This window comes from Equus caballus, chromosome 4 (assembly GCF_041296265.1).
Source record: "Equus caballus isolate H_3958 breed thoroughbred chromosome 4, TB-T2T, whole genome shotgun sequence".
In the NCBI taxonomy this organism is placed as follows: Eukaryota; Metazoa; Chordata; class Mammalia; order Perissodactyla; family Equidae; genus Equus; species Equus caballus.
This window is the reverse complement of record NC_091687.1, coordinates 6,216,009-6,238,020: the sequence shown is the minus strand read 5'-3', so window position 1 is coordinate 6,238,020 and position 22,012 is coordinate 6,216,009. Positions and strand designations below refer to the sequence as shown.

The 22,012-nt window shown below is 50.6% G+C and overlaps 1 protein-coding gene across 4 annotated transcripts in view; it reads right to left on the bottom strand.

Annotated features, from left to right (window-relative positions):
• CDHR3 (cadherin related family member 3) overlaps nt 1-22,012 on the bottom strand; it is a 135,780-nt gene that overhangs the window by 11,521 nt on the left and 102,247 nt on the right. For 3 of the 4 annotated variants that reach the window (XM_070265431.1, XM_070265430.1, XM_001491867.5), the window contains 9 exons: nt 20,521-20,615; nt 19,632-19,736; nt 15,604-15,752; nt 13,013-13,202; nt 7,104-7,275; nt 5,483-5,585; nt 4,474-4,572; nt 2,520-2,746; nt 354-525 (listed from right to left, as the gene is read on the bottom strand). In XM_070265431.1, coding sequence (XP_070121532.1) covers nt 354-525; nt 2,520-2,746; nt 4,474-4,572; nt 5,483-5,585; nt 7,104-7,275; nt 13,013-13,202; nt 15,604-15,752; nt 19,632-19,736; nt 20,521-20,615 — 1,312 coding nt within the window. The remainder of the gene's footprint in view (nt 1-353; nt 526-2,519; nt 2,747-4,473; nt 4,573-5,482; nt 5,586-7,103; nt 7,276-13,012; nt 13,203-15,603; nt 15,753-19,631; nt 19,737-20,520; nt 20,616-22,012) is intronic. The other variant, XM_023638872.2, reaches the window with a different exon arrangement.

Here is a 22,012-nt window from a genome sequence, read left to right as displayed (position 1 = left end):
TACAAGCTTTCAGGAAAAGAGGTGGTTGAGCTGTTGGACTAAAAATAATTTTTTAACTACACTAACATGATTCATGAATTATATGACAGTCTGGGAGTTTTGGGGGAGTCACCGTCAATGGGACTCACCCTTCCCTGGGCCTTTGGGTGGCCTTGTATGGAGTCTGGGAGGGGGTGGGTGAGGAGAAGGGAAGACAAGAGGACTGGGAGACAAGGACTGTTAGACTCCCCATCCGGGCTCTCCTCTTGCAAGGTACCCCCACCCAGACACTGCGCCCCCAGCACAGACCCACCCCGTCCTCCCTAACAGCCGCACCAAGAACCGGGCCAGCACCGTCGACACCCAGTCCACACCTGCGCCAATGGAATATCGAAAAGACCAGGGACTGGAATCGAGGTCAGTACACATCAGCTTGAAATTCTGAATATTTGTGCCAACTTTCAGATCCACTGGGACGGCCAGGAAATAAGAGTTTGGGGTACAAATTGGCTTTTCATCATTTTCTTCAAGGATGTTCACAGTAACCTAGGGCAGCGAGAAGGAGGCCAGCGTTACAAGCTGAAACTCACCGAGCCCCCACTGAGCACCAGGCGCTGGGCTGTGCGCTTCCTGTGGATGGGCTCATTTAAGCTCACCTGAGACAGAGAACATGAATGCTCCCACTTCACAGATGGGGAAGCTGAGGCCTGGAGACATTAGGTAATTGACCTAAGGCTGTTCAGCCCATGAGTGGCACAGCTGGGATTTCAGCTCAGGTCTATCCCACTCCAAGTCCTATGCTATCAACTTCTGCACTGTGTGTGTGTGTGTGGGTGTGTATCACATGCGTATGTGTTCATGCACCCCCAAACACCTGCACCTTGATGCATGGGCTCGTCCCCAGATGCTGCTGAGTTGTTTCTCCAGTAATGATTACAGATTTATGGTGACCCCCTGTACTTCCTTGCTTGCTGTCCTTGTGAATGAGAAGTTCCATCTTTAACTTTGGAACATAGAGCAATGGTTCCCTACTTTGCCTCTACTTTCTCGGGCCCACTGCAGACCTAATGAATTGGACTCTCTGGAGGGTGGGGCCCACACGTTTTTCTTATGCTCCCAGCTGATCCTGATATGCAGCCACAGTTGAGAACCACTGGGATGGGAGACGACCCGGCTACGCCAGGATTTCATCAGCAACCTGGGCCGTCAGCACTGTACAAAGCTGGCAGCGCTAACCTGCCACAAGCGGGGGCAGCTTCTTCTCTTTCGTCATGTCTTTTATGCCTGGAGAATTGGAACACGGACAAGGACGCCTGCCAGCACCAAATCATAGAACAGCAGCCCTGAAAGGGACCTGTGTGGTCGTCACCCTTTTTAAAAGCTTATGAATTTGAGTTGTATTCATTCCACCTTTGAAATTTGGGCATTTCAGCTATTTCTGAGCCCAGGAATAAATTGAAATGTCCACTCTAGTTAGCTCCCAAAGTGGAGTCCATTCGTTTTTCTGAAAAACCCAGCCTAACAAACACTACAGTGATCTCCAGCTCTGCACGTCTTTTCCTCAGCTAGCAACGCCGAGCGTCCACTTCATTAAAAACATCGTCCCATTAATTCAAAGTCAGTCATCAGAGGGACGGGACTATTCAAGTGTTGGGTTATCAGGTGACTCTCCATTTAAGGGAGAGAGAAATTGGGACACAAAGGTGGGCATTGCTCTGACCCGCTTGGAAAATTGGGATCACAGTTGAGAAATGAACTTCGTTTGCTGACTCTGAACATTGTCTCTATCACACAGGGCTGCCTGCCGCCAGCTGAGTCCTTTTGCCTTATGCTTTGTCACTTTCCTAATGGGAAAGACCAAGACGTAGTTCTGTCTTTGTGGCCATCATATTGCCCTCAGATTATTCTAACCACTGACGGCACAGACCTGTTCAAACCTTGCTACTCAAAGCGTGGCTGTGGACCAGCTGCGTGAGCACAGGTTGAAACGCAGGTTCTCGGGCCCGACTCAGACCTGCTGAGTCAGATGTGCATTTAACCAGATTCTCAGAATCAAAGGGCGAGAAGCCGTAGCCCTGTCGTTTCAAGATCCACCCCATCCCAGGTGATGGAGGTGGGCTAGGAACATGGCAAAATGGCTCTTACGGGGGCAATGCAGAGCTGGGAAACCATGCCCCACTTCTGGCAGGGTGTATCTCGCCGTCAGCCCACCGCAGATGCCAAGGGAGATGGACAGGGCGGCAGGAGGAAGCGTGTCCCCCACAGTGGCAATATTCCACCTCTGGCCCTCAGTCTCAGTCTCAACCTCCTCGCAGCCACCCACAAAGTTGGGCCTACAGATGTCAATCTTTTTTTCCTGGGCACCACAATGTGTGGCCCATTGTGCTGTCCTGGACACCACCGGTCATTTCCTGTCACATCTGCAGGATGTGCCCTGTTAAGATCCCTTGTTGCTACGGCCACAGCTGGAGGGTACCAGAGAGACCCTAAGTCAGCCCGTCGATCAGGCTCATGTGAACGCCCCAGACAGCCCCACTCACGGTGACTGAGCTCGTGTCCTCGCCATTGGTGGCCTGGATTCTGAGAATATAGATGGGGATTGTTTCGTGGTCCACTTTCGTCACCAGCTGGAGTTCTCCCGTTTGGGGATTAATCCAAAACACGTTTGGGTACTGTCTGCTGGCCCCTCCGGAGGAGATAGAGTACACGACGCTGCGCGAGGGGAGGTCTCCATCAGTCGCTTGCACCTGTCCAACGCGGGTTCTAGCTGCAAGAATCAAGTACCCAAGATTAGTCGTGTTTTGGGGGCCACAGGGAGGACCCAGAGCAGACACTCTCACTGCCATGCGCAGAGACTTCTGGAGGCCTCTTTGCTGTTCAGATTCTGTGCGTTTTATACTTCAATTCTATTAAATTCAAAATGTGCTAATGAGCACCCCTTAGGTAACTGATCCACGCAGGACCGTGAGACGTAAGACAATTCCCGTCTTTATATAGACACCAAGCACACCAGTTACTATGCGATCACGAGCACCGCTGCAAAGAACGTCCTCATGCAGACAACTCTTTGCACGATTGTCTAAAACTCTTTCGTGTTTTTCACATTTTCGATAATGAGCAGGAACTGCTCTTATAAACAAGATGAACAGAAAACAATTTTTTTTATTGAAGCCATAATAGTTTATAATGTTGTGAAATCTCACTTGTACATTGTTATTTGTCCGTCGCCATATGGATTCAACAATCTTTTAAGGGGTTTAGTAACTGATGGTTACAGGGTATAGGTTTTTAAGCGCTGTTCCATTTTGTTTATTTTACAAATCCTGTGGGTGGGGCTGTGGGGTTCTGGTCTGCTTGTTTTCACAAGTTCTTCCTCATCGATTACACTCCTCCAGGGCAGGAACCTTCTCTTATTCGACCATGTGGCCCCAGCACTAAGCTCTTGACCCAAAGTCAGTGATTAATAACGGTAGTAAGGGGGCCTGCCTGGTGGTGCAGCAGTTAAGTTCGCACTTTCCGCATCAGCAACACAGGGTTCACCGGTTCGGATCCCGGGTGCAGACCTATGCACTGCTTGTCAAGCCATGCTATGGCAGGCATCCCACAGATAAAGTAGAGGAAGATGGGCACAGACGTCAGCACAGGGCCAGTCTTCCTCAGCAAAAAAGAGGAGGATTGGCAGCAGATGTTAGCTTAGGGCTAATCTTCCTCAAAAAAATAAAGTAACTGTAGTAAGCTCTGTGAATTCATACAAAGCCTATTCCTGTTGCATTTGTTATTTACTGGGTAAGACACAAGGAATAAAAGCATTTCCTTTGGACCCGCTTTTTGTACTTTGTTTAAGGCTTAATGTCAGGAAATGCAGACCGGCATAAAGAGAGGGAATAAAATGGGGAGGGGATCATTTTAGAGGGAGGGTTTGGGGTTGGTTTGTTTAATAGAGAAGAAGTATCCACGGGCGGCATCTGATGATGCTAGAAGTAACAGGACGACTTTCCCACCTGGCTGGAAGTGAGGGGAGGAGTCTGTCCCCTAATGGGGGAGGACCCTGCCAAGATCAAGGTGACATAAAGGGTGAAAGAGTGGCTCCAGGGAATCCTGTTAAGGGAGAGAGAAAATGTCTTTATTTTGTTTTAAATGAAGGAAATGTAGAAATGGGAAAACTTTTCCCTATCGTTAAATCTCAGTTCTCTGAATGAGCTGGATAAAAACCACCGTGGAGACCAAGGGAAAACTTAGGCCACCAAAGGGAGGAGGACTATGTGGATCGGCCCACGGACAAGGAAGCAATCAGGGGCAGTTTAATCAGCTGCTTTCAAAATCTACATTTCACCTGAAGGGCCCCTCAGCAGTGCAGACAATTTAAAGGGAGATAAGAGAGGCGATAAACAGGACTCAGCTGTGAACCGCTGTGCACAGCCCCGCCTCGGGCTTCTGGAAGGGAGATGGAGAGGTCCATCTAGCACTGGGGTCTGTGTCTCATCTGTTACTTACCTGGTCTTAATTCTGACACGTTAAATACGTAGGACAGCCTATCAAAGACAAGAGGAAACTCATTTTCTGGGCTGGTTAGGATATAAATGTAGATGTTATCTAAAAATGGAAATAGAAAAAAAAGCAAATCACAACATTCTATTCTCATTCATTCATCTTTTTTCCATAGTTTTAAAGCATCTTCTGTGAGCCAGGCTCTGTGCAAAATATCGGAGACCCAAGATGACTAAGACCTGGTGGTTCCCGCCTTCGGGATGCTTACGGTAGTTGCCTTTGGATGAACACACGTAGAGGTCACTACAGAAGCCGGAGGAAGTGCAAGCTGAGCCTTATAAGGATAGAGCTAGACAAATCGGGCAAGGGTGGAATGGGGGCGCAGTCTAGGCACATGCAAGGATGCCAAGGTCTAAAACTGCATGATTCATCAGGAAAACCGCAAGCTGTTTGCCTAGTTGGAATAAAGGGGGCTTAGAGGCAAGCAATGGGCGCTGAAGCTAGACAGTTAGGTAGGGGTAGATGATGAAAATCATTGTGTGCCAAGTCAAAGAGTTTGACCTTGAACTTGACAGCTACGGGGAGACACCCAAGGGCTTTAAGCAAGGAAGTAATATGACGGCATTTATATTTCCTGAAAATCACGGTCAGAAACGTGGAGGATGCATTGGAAGGGGGAAAGACTAAAGGCAGGCAGAAAGACCCTTCCAAGACTCTTGGTGGTGTACTTCAGCTGAGAAAGGGGAGGCGCTGCATGAGAGCAGTGCTAGTGGGATGGGGGGAGGCAGCAGATCCCGGAGATTTTAGGAGGTGACACAGAAGAAAGGCCTTGGAGACTGGTTAAATGCGCTCGGTGAAGGGCAGGACGAGGCTGGGCTGATTCCCAAGGGTCTGGGTTTTTTGAAGTCTCCTTTTGAACGCAAACACCTAGTCCAACACTGAGTATTGCCTGGCACAGTTTAGTCATTGCTACTCAGGGAAGATGCTTCATGAAATAAATCAAAATGATACTTGCTTTTGTAGTAAGGAGGGGCAACATCCTGCACCTGGGTTATCACTGAGTACTGATTGCCGGCTGCCAGGTTACTCGGATTTTCATAATCTAGATCACCAACCAACTGGGTTCAAACAAAGAGATCGGATTACACAGCACGAATGATCCTTTTCATTAAACTGACAAAGACATTTTCATACACTGTTATCGGACATGTAAATTGCAAAACCTTTCTGGAAAGCATTTTGCCCATAGGAGGAGCTTTAAAAAGTTACATCCATACCTTCGCTGACTGCTAGAGAATTTATTCGAAAGAATTTATCAGGAGAGAGAATCTATGTCTAAAGATGTCCATGGAACACTATTGCCCAACATCATAGGCTTAAGACTTTAGATTAGTGGAAGAGAAGCATGACATAGAATCCCATATGCAGGGATATTCCCATCATTTAAAATACTTATGCATATATGTACAGAATATACATAGAATCTATGCATAGAGAGGCAAGGCCCTTGGCGCAGCGGTTAAGTGTGCATGTTCTGCTTTGGCGGCCTGGAGTTCACCGGTTCGGATCCCAGGTGCGGACATGGCACCGCTTGTCAAGCCGTGCTGTGGCAGACATCCCACATATAAAGTAGAGGAAGACGGGCACACATGTTAGCTCAGGGCCAGTCTTCCTCAGCAAAAAGAGGAGGATTGGCAGCAGATGTTAGTTCAGGGCTAATCTTCCTCAAAAAACAAACAAACAAAAAATCTATACATAGAGAGGAAGACAAGAAGGAAATACATCAAAATGTTAATAGAGGTTATCACTGAATGGTAATGCTTTTCTGTGTTTTCTACAGGGAACATGTATTAATTTCCTAAACAGACCAAAATAAAAATTACTTTTCAGATGACACTATGAATAAAATTGGTAAGACTTTCTTGGGCATTGAAGATGGGCTTGGGTGGGGAGGCGGAGGGAGTGGAGAGGTTGCCTAGTGAGCTGCTTGCTGTCCTCCCTGAGGCTTTATCTCTGATGCAGACCACCCCTCTCCAAGACCCCCTTCCTGCTCTGCCCTTCCATTTTTCTCTCCTCCTTCCCCACCACCCTCCAGCGGGAACCCTGTGGGTAAAGTTCTTGCACAGCTCCTTGAGACCCGCCCATCCTTCTTCCTGCTTTTGCCCCTGTGCGTGGGCTGGGGAACGGGGCTACCAGCACAGCCTCATTTTCTCAGGCTCCTCTGGGCCTCCAGGGGTTCGACACTGCTGAATTCAGCGAGACACACTCAGCCCAGGCCCTGCTCTCTCTCACCTCGCACCTCCCTGGGCCTGGAACGAGCACTCAAATTAACAGAAGGGCTGGAGCCCAGAGGGCACTAACGTGACTGCAGAGGCAGCTACACAGGCACGCAAACTGCCAGCTCTGCAAGAAAGACTCGGGTCCTTAGCACCCCAGGCAATACCAGGCAAAACAAACGAACTGGGGTCAAATAAAGAGCCACCAGGAACAAGAGAGCCGCTTGGAAGCCTGTCACTTACAGTCGCTCAGAGAGGGAGTTACCTTGGAAATTTCTCTTTGTGGGGCTGCAAAACCACTCGGCCTGTTAGCCCAGCTTCCCCCATGCCCTTTCAATGATGCAATGACCGTTCACTGACCACAATTTTCCCAGAGCCAGCTGGATCCTGTGAAAACCTGCCGCTGCTCCCCATTCCAGATGGCGCGGTGAAGTTGAATTGGTTGTTCGGTGCTTCGCTGTCAACATCAAAGCAGAATTTGTTCAGGTCCAGAAGCAGCGTCCCCCTGGCTGCTCTTTCAGACACCATAACGCTGGCGAAAAGACAAGATTCAATGTTTTCCACAACAAATGGCGATGGAGTGTTCCTTCTAACACGGGCCCTGGGCTAGACCGCGCTGCTTTACTTTCCATTCAGAGCGAGTCCGTGGTCCTGGCAGTGCCCACCGACCTGGTGCCCCTGCTCTGCCCTTGCCTCCTTTCAGACTATTCTTAACACAGCAGCCAAAGGGATCCTGTTGCAGTGTTGTCAGACCACATAGCGTCTCTGTTCCTGAACGCCAAGTGGCTCCTCATTTCACGCAAAGTCCTAACTTTGATCTACGGGACCCTCTGCGATGCACGGCAGCCCCCCACCCTTACCTGTCTGCACTCATCTCCTGCTGACTCTTGTTCACTCCTCTCCTGCCACTCTGGCCTCCTGGTGCTCCCTGAACACCCCCCAGGCCTGGCCTCAGGGCCATTCCACCTTCCGTGCAAGGCTCTTCCCACAAATATTCACATCGCTTGCTCTTTCACTTTCTTTAGTCTCTAATCAAATGTCACCTTCTCAGGAGGCCACCCTGGAGACCCTATCTAAAATGTCAATGACCCCCCCACCCCCGCTGGATGCGCCCTCTCCTGTCCCCCCTTTGTTTTTAATTCTTAGCACTTACCATTTTCCAATATACTATGTAGTTTACTTCTTTATCCTGTTGATCACCTATTTCCCCCTAGAATGGAAGCTCCCTGAGGACAGGGACCTTTGCTTTGTTCTTGGCAGGCTCAGTAAATATTTGCTGAGTGACCGCATAGTAGCTTCTGAGAGCAGCACAGCAGTGAAGAAGAATAGAAGAGAAAGAAATTCTGCCCCTGCCCGCAGGAGTTCATAGTCCGGTTGGGGGAAAGCCCTGTACCCCTGTGCTCGCACCCCCCGTGCTCTGAAGATTGGGAACTCCTTGACTTCTGTTCTAATGGCTTTGATGTCATAGAAGCGTCTCCTGACACCTTGGTATCACTCAATCAATAGAGGTCTATTAAGAGTCGAATAATCTCAGCTGACACCAGGGTCTAGGCAAATTGCACAAATGAGTAAAACTGCCCCAAACTCAGAGCCCTCTGGTCAGGCCCAGCTTAGCATGGGACCCTGAGGAAGAGACATTAACACCACTAGGCCTGTGTTCACTGAGGACTTTACTGGGTCTCCAGGTTTCAGCTTGTCCATCTATAAAATGGACATAAATCATGTCAGTTAACTTTTGTTACAAAACAAACCAGCCCAAAACTTAGTGGCTGAAAACGACAGGCATTTATTATTTCTTACAATAACAAGAGTTATCCATCCGTTCTTTTTGTCCTAGTCCGGCTTGGCTAGTCTCCCAAAAGTAGAAAAGAAGGCAAGTCCCAGGGCACACACACATATCAGGCCTCCGCAGTGCCATGTTTGTGAATGTTCCAGTGGCCAAAGCAATGGACATGGTCAAGTCCACATTCAAGGAGTAGAACGAGCAATGCCTCTTTTGATGGGAAGAGTGGCAACATCACGGCACAAAGGGGCATGGGTACCAGCAGGGAGGCATCTGCGACTGTGTTTTGGGTTTTCTGTTTCGTTTTGTTTTGCTACTTACCTCAATCATGTTTTATCTCGGACAGAATTTCTGACAAAAATATACTGTGGCTGCCATGAGAATGTCCCCGGAAGACCTTCAGCCATGAGAACATAACTGACCACAGACCCCAGCAGCTGTGCTCTGAAATCCATCGCTGTGTTTGCAGTGAGGCCATGCACCAACGCCTGGGCGTGACAGATACTAAGGCCCACTCATTCCTGTCCTGTGACAGCTGACTGGTTCCAGGACTCCCCGGTGCCCTAGCCAAACCTTCTGAAGACTAGAACATTTCCACCCGCCCTCCCTCCCTCTCTCCTTCACTCAGGTTGGACTTGCATCGGGGTCTGATGCCTCTCCCAGCCTTGTCTAGCCCTCTCCCCATTTTCTCCCACAGGCATTTCCCCTAATAACAAGCCTTGCACATTTAATGCTGTGGTGGCATCTTGTTCTCTGAGCACCCAGACTGACATGCGTTAAGGTCTTTAATCCTCTGTACTGTCACCTCTCTCTGAGACCAAGTTATGCTTCCTCGACATCATCCCTTAACAGCAGCGACAGTGGGCTCTGGGCTCAGCGAACGCGGAGCAGTGTGACAGCAAGGACGGTCTTAGACTTCTGAGGATAACCGGGTTTGCTTCCTGGAAGCAGTTTTTCTGACAGGTGTAGTTGAATCTCCACGATACCCCCTTGGCAAAAACTGCCTCTGTGAGTCAGCAGAACTGGAGCCTGAGCATTTCCACTCCTGTCTTTATTGAACAATGACACGGTTTTATTCATAAGTGCTTAGAATAGATACCATTTATTAGACACCAACTACATGCTGTATCAGATGGAGCACTTTAAAAACACTCTCTCTAATTATCTCGTTTCCAAGAGGTTTGTATTCTTGTCCCCATTTTACAGGTGAAGAAAGAGTAGTGCAGAGTGGTTTCAAGACCTGTGCAAGAAAGTGGATCCAGCCAGGCACAAGTCTCTACTGTCTGTGTTCCAGTCGCTGTTAATTCCATGCATGAATCTCCAGGCCCACGGACGGTTCGGGGAATCTGAGCCTTGATTCCAACTCTGCCAAAGCCAGGAGGCTGGTCATCCGGAGAATCCAGGGTTCTGAAGCCAGTCACTTCAGGCACCCCACAGGAGGCCTGCACACAGGCCCCCCAGGACTGCCAGCCTGTTCTATTCATTCTTCCCTGACACAGTATTTTTTCTGAAACCTGTGACTCGGGAAACCCGGCTCCCTCATTCGTCCCTCCCAGGCTCAGAAGGGAGACAGGCTGCCCAGCCCGGCTCCCGCCCCGGCGAGGGTTCTGAATCTCTGAATCTGCGACCTTGCCCGCCTCGGGCTCACATCGGCCTGCCCCGCGCTTTCAGGCGAGCGCCTGACGCTTTACAGGCAGCACGGGGCTGTCACGGCGCCTTTGATGCCTCCATCCGGCCCGGGCTCATTCATCCGCAGCCTGGGAAAGCCGCAGGGGCCGTTTCCATCTCCAGCTGGCCTGAGAGGCTGCGCCACCCAGGCGCCCACGGAGGCAGCTGGGGGCCGGCCTGCAGCCACCTGTCTCCTCCCACCCACCGGGGCTGCCCCTCCCACCCTCTCCTACCTGCTCTCCCAAACTCCCCCCAGAGCCCTGAAGACGGAAGAAATCCTCAGGGACCAGTGTTGTGGAGACGGGGCAGCCCCGATGGTGTTGCTGGGCTAGCGTGCTTCCGGCGTGGTGGGGATGGGAAAGCTGGGAGGATGGCAGGTGACACGGGGTCAGAGTCCCCAGCCCCTGGAGTATGCAAATGAGGCTGGGACTTTGGCGAGGAGACTTCCACTTCCCAGACTGCCCAGGAAGGAGCCCTGTGTTGCCCCTCCTCACGTCTTGGCTTTCACAGGATGGCTGCGGGTTACTCTCCCTGGAAAAGCCCCCAGGAGGGACTTGACCGTTGTTTAGAGCCACCTTCAGTAATAAATACAATTAGTCCAGTTGCTGGCTGGCCTTGACCTTCAGGGCTCGTTTGGAGAGAAGATTACCAAGAGCGTGGCTCTGCATGGGCTTGCCTGGGGTGGTGTAGGATATTCAAAATGTGATTTACCAGCTGACATGGAATGCAGCCTGCAGACTGTCATCCCCCACGTCAGGGCCTCTGGGCTGCAGGAAGCCACAGTGTGCACTCAATAGAAATGCACCAAGGGGAGAAAAGGGACAAGGAAGGCTGCGGACAGCTCAGTCCTCCTGTCACTGATACCCAAAATTCTTACTCCTCAAGAAGAAGAGCAGAAGGGTCTCAGAGGCAGGACCTGAGGAGAAGAATACCCCAGGATGCTCTGGGGCCACACAAGAGCACAGCATAGGTTTAGATTTTCAAAGAAAGGAGAAGTGTGACTCTGCATGTCATCTCTACTCCATCTCCAGGGCCCAGACTCCTCTTAACAGAGGTGGGTTCCATCTACGCAGGTAACGGTGTGGAAGTCACAGTCCTGACTACCCACCATGGCGACCATCCCCACCCATCAACAGACTCTGAGGTTAGGGGTGGGACAGGAACCTATCACACGGTCAAGGCTACTGTTGACTCCATTGGGGTCTCAACAGGGCGCAGATGGCAAATTAGGGTAATTCTAGGAGGGTTTACTAAGGGGCTATACAAAGGCGCACACAGGGCGTATGGACGTCTCAAGGGCGGGTGTGGTATCTCAGGGCTAGCGAGACTGGAGCTCCCTTTCCACCTCTGGGCCTGGAGGAGTCAGAGAGGGAGCCGTTCCTGAAGCCAGAGCCCGGGGACAGAGAGCAGTGTGTGCAGAGGGCTGCCTTATGGGAACGGAGCCCCTCAGGAGGCGGAGGGACTTATCCTGCCACAGGGAGGGAGCCGGGGGATAAATACCCTGACCTCACGCTCCCCCTCATTCCACGGCTTCCCATTAGCCAGCCCGAAGCTGCAGGGCAAGGGAGCCAGTCCATGTCCACACAGGTCAGCCTCCTGGGGCACAGAGCGGGGTGCGGGAGGCTGGAGACTGGACCTGGAGGGGCAAGTGGGGTGTGTCCAGAGCAAGGTTTAACTGTTTTAATATCAGACCCAAGGCCATACTGGTTCTGACCAGTATGCTGGGCGTGCCAACTGGGAACAGGGGGAGACATTCATAAGCATAATAAAGGAATTTGTACTTCTATTGCTCTTGCAAAGATTGTAGGGTCTTTTGTCCTTTGCGTGGCCATACTATGTATTGGGTCTGTTTTCAAAGTCACCTGGAGCTTAAAAAGCGTGCTTGCAAAACCAGTCAAAGATAAACTGAGAAAGAGACTCTCTGTGAGGGGACATCTGAAAGTGAGGGCTGCTCTGGGCTCCAGCCTTGTCCCAGATGCAGGGCACTCCCTCAGCAAGGGGCTGCACAGGTGCCCTCCCCGCCCCTAGGGGGAGCCACCTTCAGACCCCCGGGAAACTGGAACCTCAATATTAGGAAACGCAGAGGTGAGGCCAGCCCGGGAATACCTAATCTTGTGCCATTAAACAAAACAGTTAGTAGAAAGACAGTACTGTTTTCAAAAAGGCATATTAACCCAGAATCCCAAGGGAATTGGCTTTAAAATAACGGTGAAGAGCTGAGACCAAGAACAGATCAAAATATACAAAAGAACTTGATTCTCACTCGTGTCTGCATTTTTTCCCTTCCCGTTGTCTTTTGTTTACGTGCATTTAAGTTGTGTAAGGTGAATTAGATGCTTTGTTTTGTTTTAAGCAAATACTTGGTTTGATTTATTCGTCTTCCTGGTGGTGTGTTTCTCCGGGAGCTCCTAGGTACTACTCCGAAGTCTCAAGCAGCTATTATCACGGCTAACTCACCGTATCGTCTTGCCACCGGTGGCAATAAATAAAGAAAAGGTACAGTCCAGAGAGGGTCTTACAAGTCCCGGTGGTACTTTTCACCATCAGAGATGAACATGTTATAGAAAAGAGCAAAATAGGAATATTTTTCAACAGAGTGAGACAGCAGAGAAAGGAGACAACAAAGAGGAAAGAAAAAAGGATAACGAGTGGAAAACCTATCAACTAAATCAGACAGTTCAAATCCACTTATTCTGGTGAGCCATGACCCAAATGCCCATCATTCTTCAGTTCCTGCTGACAATATATCCGAGAAGCCAAAGGGTCGAGGGCCACCAATGAGGGGACCTGCCCAGCCCATGTCTCAGCATGTGAATACCTGAAGGTGAACTTGGTACATGCAGCAGGGGTGTCATTAATGTCTTCCACAACAAAGGTTATCTGCATGCGACACTCCTGACCCCCCGAGGGTCTGTCCTTCACCAGAACTTCCAGAGAAATGGCTGGATTTTGTCTTAATTCACCTGCATCTCGGTCTAGCCTGTGCGCCACTTGGATGGTGCCAGTCACTGAGAAGGCAAAGGTTAGAACATGATTCTTTGAAGAGAAATGAAGAGTAAAGGAAGATGGAGACTTGGAGTAACTTGGAAAAGAACATTCTGGTATGGGGACTGGCTTACAAAGAGAATACCTTCTATACAAATACATTAAAAAAAAAAAACTCATGTAAAGGGCGGCCCCATGGCATAGTGGTTAAGTTTGGCATGCTCTGATTTGGTGGCCCAGCTTCACGGGTTTTGATCCTCGGCGCAGACCTACACCCCCTTGTCAGCCATGCTGTGGTGGCATCCCACATATAAAGTGGAGGAAGATTGGCATGGATGTTAGCTCAGGGCCAGTCTTCCTCAGCAAAACACACACACACACACACACACACACACACACACACAACTCATGGAAGTTCCTATCTTCGACATCGATTGTGGTGTCTGGCCTGACCCTTCTAGAATTTTTGACCTGAGACTTCAGGGTTGGGCCCCTGGCAGCAGTCCTTGCCCATGGGCTGCCCTATGTTGAGAACTGTGTCAACCATGCTGACCGGACCGGTAGACATCTGACTCAAGCTTGACCCACTGGGTGCTCTTACTGGAGAATTTGTAACTGAGAGACACAGGTCAGGTTAACAGTGGAGCTGCAGATAAGAGGCCAGATCTCCAGCTGCCGAGGTGGATGGGGCAGCCCTGGTTCCCACCCTTCCTGTGCCCCAAACTCCCGCTCTTTCTCATGAAATATCCAGTATCCTGTTGATGGGTATCTCCACCTTTTTTTTTTTTTTTTCTTGCTTAGGCTTGCCTTAGTGCCTGTTACTTGCAAACAAAGAGTCTTAATAAATATGTTCCAAAAACCCACCGTATTTGTTAAAAGTTCAGTTTGCAACACCAGAGTGAACAGAACTCTAAGCCACTATTGTCCCTCCATACTTTGTCAGCTGAGTGAGGTCCTGGACGACAGGACACAGGAAGATTTCAAAGGGAGAGCACCATTCTGCCCTTGCCCTCGTGTCCTGGGAACAGGTAGCCTTCGCCCTAAAGCCAATGGGGCAAAGAACACCTTGTCTTTCTGGGATTGTCGACGCTGGCCTCCACAAAATCATTACGTATAACCAAGTCCTTTTTGGTGATGTGACACAGGACTCACGAGGTGGTACCGTCTAGGAGTGGTCAAGAGAGCCGGTGCTGGAGAAGAGCACCTTCGGTTTGCACCTCTGCTTTACAACCCACCAGCTGTGCGACCTTGGGCAAGTCACTTAACCTGCCCGGGTTCTCTCTCCGCCTGTTTCCTCATCCATGAAAGGTGGATTGTGATGGTTCCTTGGGTTGCTGTGCTGAGCGCCTCCGATGGAAGGCGTGGATCACTCCCCACGGTGCCCAGTCTGTACTAAGACCCCAATAAAAGACGGCTCTTCTAGGAGGGAGAAACTCTCCTCCTCTGCACCGAGATGCTTAGATGGGGAAATCCTCCAGCAACCCAGCAGATCCATCTGGATCGATACAGTCCAACGCAGGAACCACTAGCCGCATGTGGCTATTTAGCACTTGAAATGTGGCAAGTCCAAATTGAGATGCGCGGGAAGTACAGAATGCACGACAAACTTCAAAGACTTGGTCCAAAGAACTAATGTAAATATCTCATCAATAGCTGTAAGATATTGATTACATGTTAAAATGATAATATTTTGGATATGTTGGGTTAAATAAAATGCCTTATAATGTAAATATCTCATCAATAGCTGTAAAATATTGATTACATGTTAAAATGATAATATTTTGGATATGTCGGGTTAAATAAAATGCCTTATTAAAGTTAATTTCACCTGTTTCTCTTTACTTTTTAAAAATGTGGCCACTGGAGACCATAATATTACATATGTGGCTTCTACTCGTCTTCTTTTGGAAAGTGCTGGTCTGGACTGTCTCTTCTGAAGACTTCAGGGTACCCTCAGGGTAGTGAACACATCCATCCTTAGACACGTACCTGCCTCAAAGGCAAAGGATGATACAGCTGTGACACGGGGCCCTGTTCAGTTTCCCCAGCCCCATGCTGGCTGGTTTTTTCTTTTTTCTTTTTTTTTGGTGAGGAAGACTGGCCCTGAACTAACATCTGTGCAAGTCTTCCTCCATTTTGTATGTGGGACCACCACAGCATGGCTTGATGAATGGTGTGTAGGTCCGTGCCTGGGATCTGAACCCATGAACTCCAGGCTGCCAAAACAGAGTGTGGGAACTTAACCACTATGCCACCTGGCTGTCTCCCATAACAGCTGCTTCTAACACATCTATTACCCTGGAAATTTATGATATTCTAGACAGAAAGTCATGCCCCAGACCAGAGACAGATAAGATATTTGTAAAACAATCCAAATGGCTGAATTAAAGGATGCACATGAGGATGTGTGTGCGCGTGACTTACACTGATCGATCATGAAATAGCGGTTCACGGTGGTGAGGCTGTAGAAGAGGAAGTTGGTAAAACCTTTATCATCAGGGTCCTCAGCGGTGATATTGGCCACGATGGTTCCTAGACCCAGCTCCTCGGGAATCATGTACACTCGAGTTGGGCTGGAACAGAAATACAGCAGACACAGCCAGTTTTCAGGGGCACGGAAGGGTGGAGTCTGGGAGGTGAGTATTTTGGTGAGGGCTAAATATAGCGCTGAGCTGTTGAAGCTTCATCAACATGCTTGGAGGGAGAACTCAGCAGCTGGAAGGAGGGGCGACAGGCTTTCGTGTCTCCAAAGATCACATTCCCGTGGATGCGAAGAAAGTGCCACACTGTTATTGCAAACATTTACGTCTCTGACTCCCCGCACACCTGATGCCACCTCAGATCAGCCTGGGCATTTACATCTTTTAAAATAAGGATAGTTGGCCTATCTAGGCACCTTCTCTCCTTCTCCCAATTCTTGCGCAAAAATTACCTGAATTATTTCAAAACTCCATCTGGACAGGATGTCCAGAACTACGGGTTCCTGACTCTTATCCCGTGGCTGCCACCAAAAGCTGAATAAACTGTAAACTCTCTACTCTAGCGCCTCTGCTCACTTCTTATTTCTTCTTTGTCTTCTTGTCTTTTTTTTTTTTTGGCCTGAGGAGGCAGAGTTTACACACAGAACGTGCACTCCTCTCTGAGTTGCATTCATCCTGTCGGCTCTCGGGGCAGAGAAATGATGCCCCCGGGAGAAGCCGAGGTCAGCGCACCTCCCTCCAGGGACGACTCTTTACAGGATAACCTGGCATCGCCAACGTAGCCTCCACTCAGACCTCCACGGCCTTCGGAAAAGGCCGCAACAAGACAGACGGGTTCGAAGTTTCAACTACACATCTCAGGGAAATCGAGTACTTTGAATGGACCCAGGGAGGCTTGTGGTTTGAAATAACTCTGCAGGAAGTCCTTTGCCGAGGGAAAACCATTTCACAGTCAGCTCTGGTTTACCAGATTCCTAAGTCTGGATTTTCCCACGTGGAATCTTCCTTAAGAGGGGAACTAGCTCTCAGATCTAAATGACTGCATCCATCTCGTGAGCTCAGAACGTTTCTGCAGCTCTGTCTCGTCATCCCTGGAGGGCCAGACGGAGGAGAAGGGAGAGGGAACCTCGGCTAGAGTCAGAGGCAGCCGAGAAAGGCTAGAACCAGGCTCCTCGCTGTCCCTGGGCCTGCTGCCCTCGTTCTTGAGGGACCTCCTGTAGGTACACTCCATTGCTGGGGGACAGAAGCCTCGTTCAGGTCAAGAGGCCACCCCTGTGCTCTGGGCCTCTCCCCGCCCCGTGTCCCACTGAAGCTGCCCATGATTCCATTTACTTACCCGACACACCCACTTCTCAGGGAATCTGTGCTACTGCCCACTGACGAGTCCAGGAGCAGACAATGTGCGGTAAGGCCAAGGAGGAGGGGTGGCCGAAGCCAAAACCAGAGCCAGAGGAGAGAGGGAGGCGGCCCCAGGCCCTAAGGCGAGACTAAGCCCGTCTGTTCACACTGTGAGAGCCCCTGTTTCTATCACGTTATATTTCTTCTTTGGTTGCTCTGAGCAGGTTCCGTTAATGTCCAACAAAGAGCTCACTAAGATGCCCAGGCTGCCTCCACAGCCTTGCCCTGCTACTCCAAGCCTGGTCTCTGCATTTTTTTTTTTTCTCTTGAGGAAGAATTGGCCTTGAGCTAACACCTGTTGCCAATCTTCCTCCTTTCTTCTCCCTTTTTTTTTTCTTCCCAAAGCTCCAGTACATAGTTGTATATTCTAGTTGTAGGTCCTTCTAGTTCTTCTACGTGGGATGCCACCACAGCATGGCTTGATGAGTGGTGTGTATGTCTGCACCCAGCATCCGAACCAGCGAACGCTGGGCTGCCAAAGCGGAGCATGCAAACTAACCACTCAGCCATAGGGCCGACCCCATCCCTGCATTTCTAACAGGCTCTCTGGGGATGCTGGGTCTGAATGCAGATGTCAGACCCACTCAGACCACTGACTCCGGATCTGCGGTTTCAGAAGATGCCCAGCAGATTTGAAAGCACTTTAAGGTTTGAGACGGACTGTCATAAGGAATCCCCAGAGGTGACAACCACAGCTCCCAGCCTCTCCTAGGACAGACAGAGGACACCTCGGGGGAAAATCCCCTTCCTCCCACCCTCCCTTCTTGCTTGTAAGACACTGCTTCTCAGCTGGGAGTGGTCCTGTTAGCTGTCACAACTAGGGGAGGGTGCTGCTGTTGGCATCTAGAGGGTGGGGACCAGGGATGCTGCTAAACATCCTACAATGCACAGGACACCCCCAGCACAAGGATGTAGCCAGCTCAAAATGTCAGTAGTGGCACCCTCTAAGACCTCCTGTTCTGCAGGCTCATCTAGGCCACGCTGGGAGCTCTAGGAAAGCGGGTCCCCGTGACAGGGACTGATCAGGCTATAGGTGAAGGCACAGCTCCTCAGCCAAGGAGAAAAGCTTGGCTGACCTGACGTCGAGCCTGGCAGAAGATAAAATCCTTGGTTTATCTGGTTTGGGGATCCAAGACCCAAGTATGTATAAAATAGCACATAACATAAAGATGTTACCCTAGGCCCACAGTTCAGATCTATTCAAGCGCAGGGAAGCGGGGGGGGGGGGAGGCCCTGCAGCCACCGGACAGGGTGAAGCTCTGATGTGAGTCCATTCCTACACCCTCCTCCCGCATAAATGGGGTCAGGGCTCCGGGGCACCATGAAAGCCCTCGAAGGGAGCGCCTAGTTTGAAACTGAGCAAACTCCAACAGATCATGGATGGCTAAGGGACGAGGGGGCCTCACTGAGCAGCCAGGGCAACGTCAGGGCTGCCATCCTGCCCCACACCCTTCCTGGGCACAGGTTCTTGCAGACCCATCCCGACCAACATCCATGGAACACTGTTGAAACAAAGTCAATGGGGTTTTTTAAAAATGGTTAGACGGTCACATAGGTCATGCTCTCTGTCTGGGATGCTGCCTAACAGGTTCATCTCTCAAACCAAAAATGAAAACCAGAGTCCCCGACTGATCCCAGGGGGCCCCGACCGCCGGCCAAGGTCATGTCCTCTTTCAACTTAGGCCAATTGCTGTATTTTGGAAGATGTCGTCCAAACCAGGTGGTCCACAAGCTCTGCCCCTTGGGAGAACTTATGATTTTCCCCTTTGCAACCCCATTAACCTGCTTTCCCACCTCACAGCCTGCAGAACGCACCTGCTCCGGCCCCATGGCCATCACCTCCCTCTCCTAGTTACTGATGAACCTGCAGTGCTCTGTGGACCAATACTGGAGTCCAAATCCAGGCTGGGATCTCACAATCATTTATAAACTGCCTGTCCTGTGCTCCTGGAGGAGCCCATCAGCAGAAACGCACTGCGCCATCCTTCTGAGCTTAACCTGGCAACTGGCGTTGATGGGCAGCCTTACGTGGGAGTGTATCTGCTGCTGTTCCCTCCACATCGAAACCCAGCGCCTGGGCTGTAGACTGTGTGAACATCCAGAAGTCTCACGATTGTGCTGTGTTTTGCTAAGCGGCACCAGCTTAGCCTGTGAGCAGTGGCCTGAAAACCTCCCAGTCTCAGAGTACTTTTGCAAGCGTTCCACATAGTTCTGGGGCCCAGTGGCTTTTTGATGGTGGAGTCTCCTGAGCTGAATGTATTCACAACCATTAATGCAGGTAACCCCCAGGCAGGAGATTTTGCCAGTTTCCGCATGGCTGGCTCCTGAGCCCGCCTCAGGGATCGGGGCAGGCAGAGTGTCGGTTGCAGGGTCGTGTGCCAGCTCAGAGCCCCGTCTTCCCCTCCTACATCCAATCGGGAGGGGGAGGATGGGAAGATGGAAGTCCAGAGGCCCAGAGAAAGGATGTTGACGATCTCAAGCCTCTGATCTCCTCCAGGCCAGGGCAAAGGGCTTCCTGTGTTGTGTAAAGGGTGTCTGAGGAGGCCGCCCGGCCCCACATGCCCTCAGGCCTACCTGGTAAAGCGCGGGGGCTCGTCATTGATGTTCACGATGGTCACAAGGAGCACAGTGGAGGCCCACAGCCCTTGGCTGTCCCTCACTTCCACGACGAGATGGTAGCTGTCAGGGAAACACCCCACATGAGGGAGTCAAGCTCTGCTGACGCTACCTCAAAGTAGGGTGAGAAAAAATGGGGTGGGAAGAGGGAGCAAAGAGACTGTCCCCTTTCTGGCAACCCTCATCCGTGTTCTCCTGCAGAGTCGGACCTGCTGTCTCCACCCTTCCTTCCCCATCTCTGAAAACTCTGCCTCTGTTCCCCCTCCTGTAGTTACTGTCCATGGCCACCACCTCAGGAGCTGCTCATGCCCCGGGTGTACACTCTGGCTCTGTCGTGCCCCCACGATGTCCCTGCAGAGTGCATCCCACACCCCCGCAAGGAAACTGAGGCTCCCACGGATTGAGGAACCAGCCCCGGTTCTGACAACCGGTGCCCAGTCGAGCGCCAATGCTGAGCTGAGCCCAGGGCCTGTGTGTTTTGCTCCTCAAACCTGGCCTCCCTCCCCTTTCCTCAGAGGCCTGCCCCCTCCTCCTAATGGGAAAGAAGCTGCTGCTTTCCTCTTAGCGGAGGCTCTGAGGGCTGCCTCTCCGAGCCAGAAGGGCGGCTGTGGCGGCCCCCAGGCGCCTTGGGAGCCCTCCCCGACGCCCTCCTCCTCGTCACCTGGAGATGGAGATGTGGGATGGAGAAGGAGCCTTCCAGATGGCTGCCCTATTCCCTTTACCTCTGGGGCTCACCCCTCGGAACTTAGCACGCAGGCAGCCTCCCCAGCTGCCCTCGGGCTGCCCTGTGCCCACTCCTTGACCCGCAGAAAAATGGTACTTCAAACAAGGTCGTTGCAAAGGCCACCTGCTGTGTCCTGCTTCAAAGTCAAATTCTGTTGTGGAGAAGAGGGTCCCATTAGCAGACAGCCCGAAGCTCTTTGAGGGAGAGGTCAGGAAATACTAGAAAACAAGAGGGAAAAAGGACGTAACTAAACGCACCTCTGTACCTTCCCCCAGGAGATGAGTTTATTCAGTTCCTTTTTTATATTCTTGGCCTGTGGGATATTCTTGATGCATCAGGATGAGGCCCAAATGGGTAGTTCTCAGGTTTAATGGTCCTTGAATTGAGAAACTTCTGGACCTGTTGGTCTGAGCCTCTCACCCTGCTTGGCTATACCCCACGAAGCTGGTCATGGGATGCTGCTTCCATTACAGAACGCATACAAAGGCCCCCTCTAGGCTTTCCGCTTCTTGGTGCAATCTCCTTGTCCCCGTCACTGTTTCTCATTTCTGCTTCCCGGGACAACTCCTGGCTTTGATTCTATGTCTCGGCTTTAACCAACACTGTTTAAACACGGCTGGCATGTATTAGGTCCTAGGACGATGCTAACGTAAATAAGACGTGGTCTCTACCCTTAAAAGAACTTGAGATATAGTAGGGTGCAAAAATGTTCACAAGCACCGCTCACTGAAGCGATGGAAGGGAAGAGGAGAGATAAGAATGAGAGAGAACAAAACTCGGCGGGGCCTAGAGTCTGTGTTGGAAGCTGGGTTGAGGAAATATAGAAGGATTGGTTTTAAATCTGGTCTCAGATTTGTGGCCACTGGTCAAATCTTCCCACGTCTTGGGGAGTTGAGAGTCTTCATCCACCTTGGCTCCCAGTGCCCAGCCCAGCTCTCTCGATGACCCCCTGCCCAGCATCACTTGCTCTACCAGGAGCCCAGGCGTATTTGCACGGCCCACTACGGGCCAGCATGTAGGAGCACCACCCTGTGCCCTCCATGGGTGCTCATCAAGATTGCTTCCTTTCTCCCACGATGCAGTCAACGAAGCAGGGAAGAACCAGGATCAGAAGAGCTGAGTCCAAGCTGTAGTCCTCACCAGGGGATCCCCGAAGGACGAGCCCCTTCCTTGCCTGTAATTTAGGGATGGTACCACCACCTGCTCGTCTGTGTTATTGTGAGGATTAAACCAGAATCCGCACTGTGGGATGTGAAGGGCCACAGCAACATTCAAAGCTTACGTGTTTAAATCCACTTGTTCCAGAGGGTTTTCAGGTTAGAAGGTTTCACTATTTCCTACTAGGATGAAGGACGGTCTATCCCCAAAGCCTTAGATCTCTGCATCAGATAGTCAGTGGAGGTTTTGCATCAGAGCCACAGCCCCTGAAGTCTAGAATCAAAGGACACGCCAGCCAAGGTTTCCAACCATTTGCTACGTTGTGATCGCAGCAGAGATCCCCAGAGGAGAAGAGAGAATGCACAGAAAATGGATTAAAGGTCTCCTTTGGGGCCAATATAAGATTTTAAACCATTTTTTAAAGTTTATTATTCAATGACATTTTTCTACTTGTAAT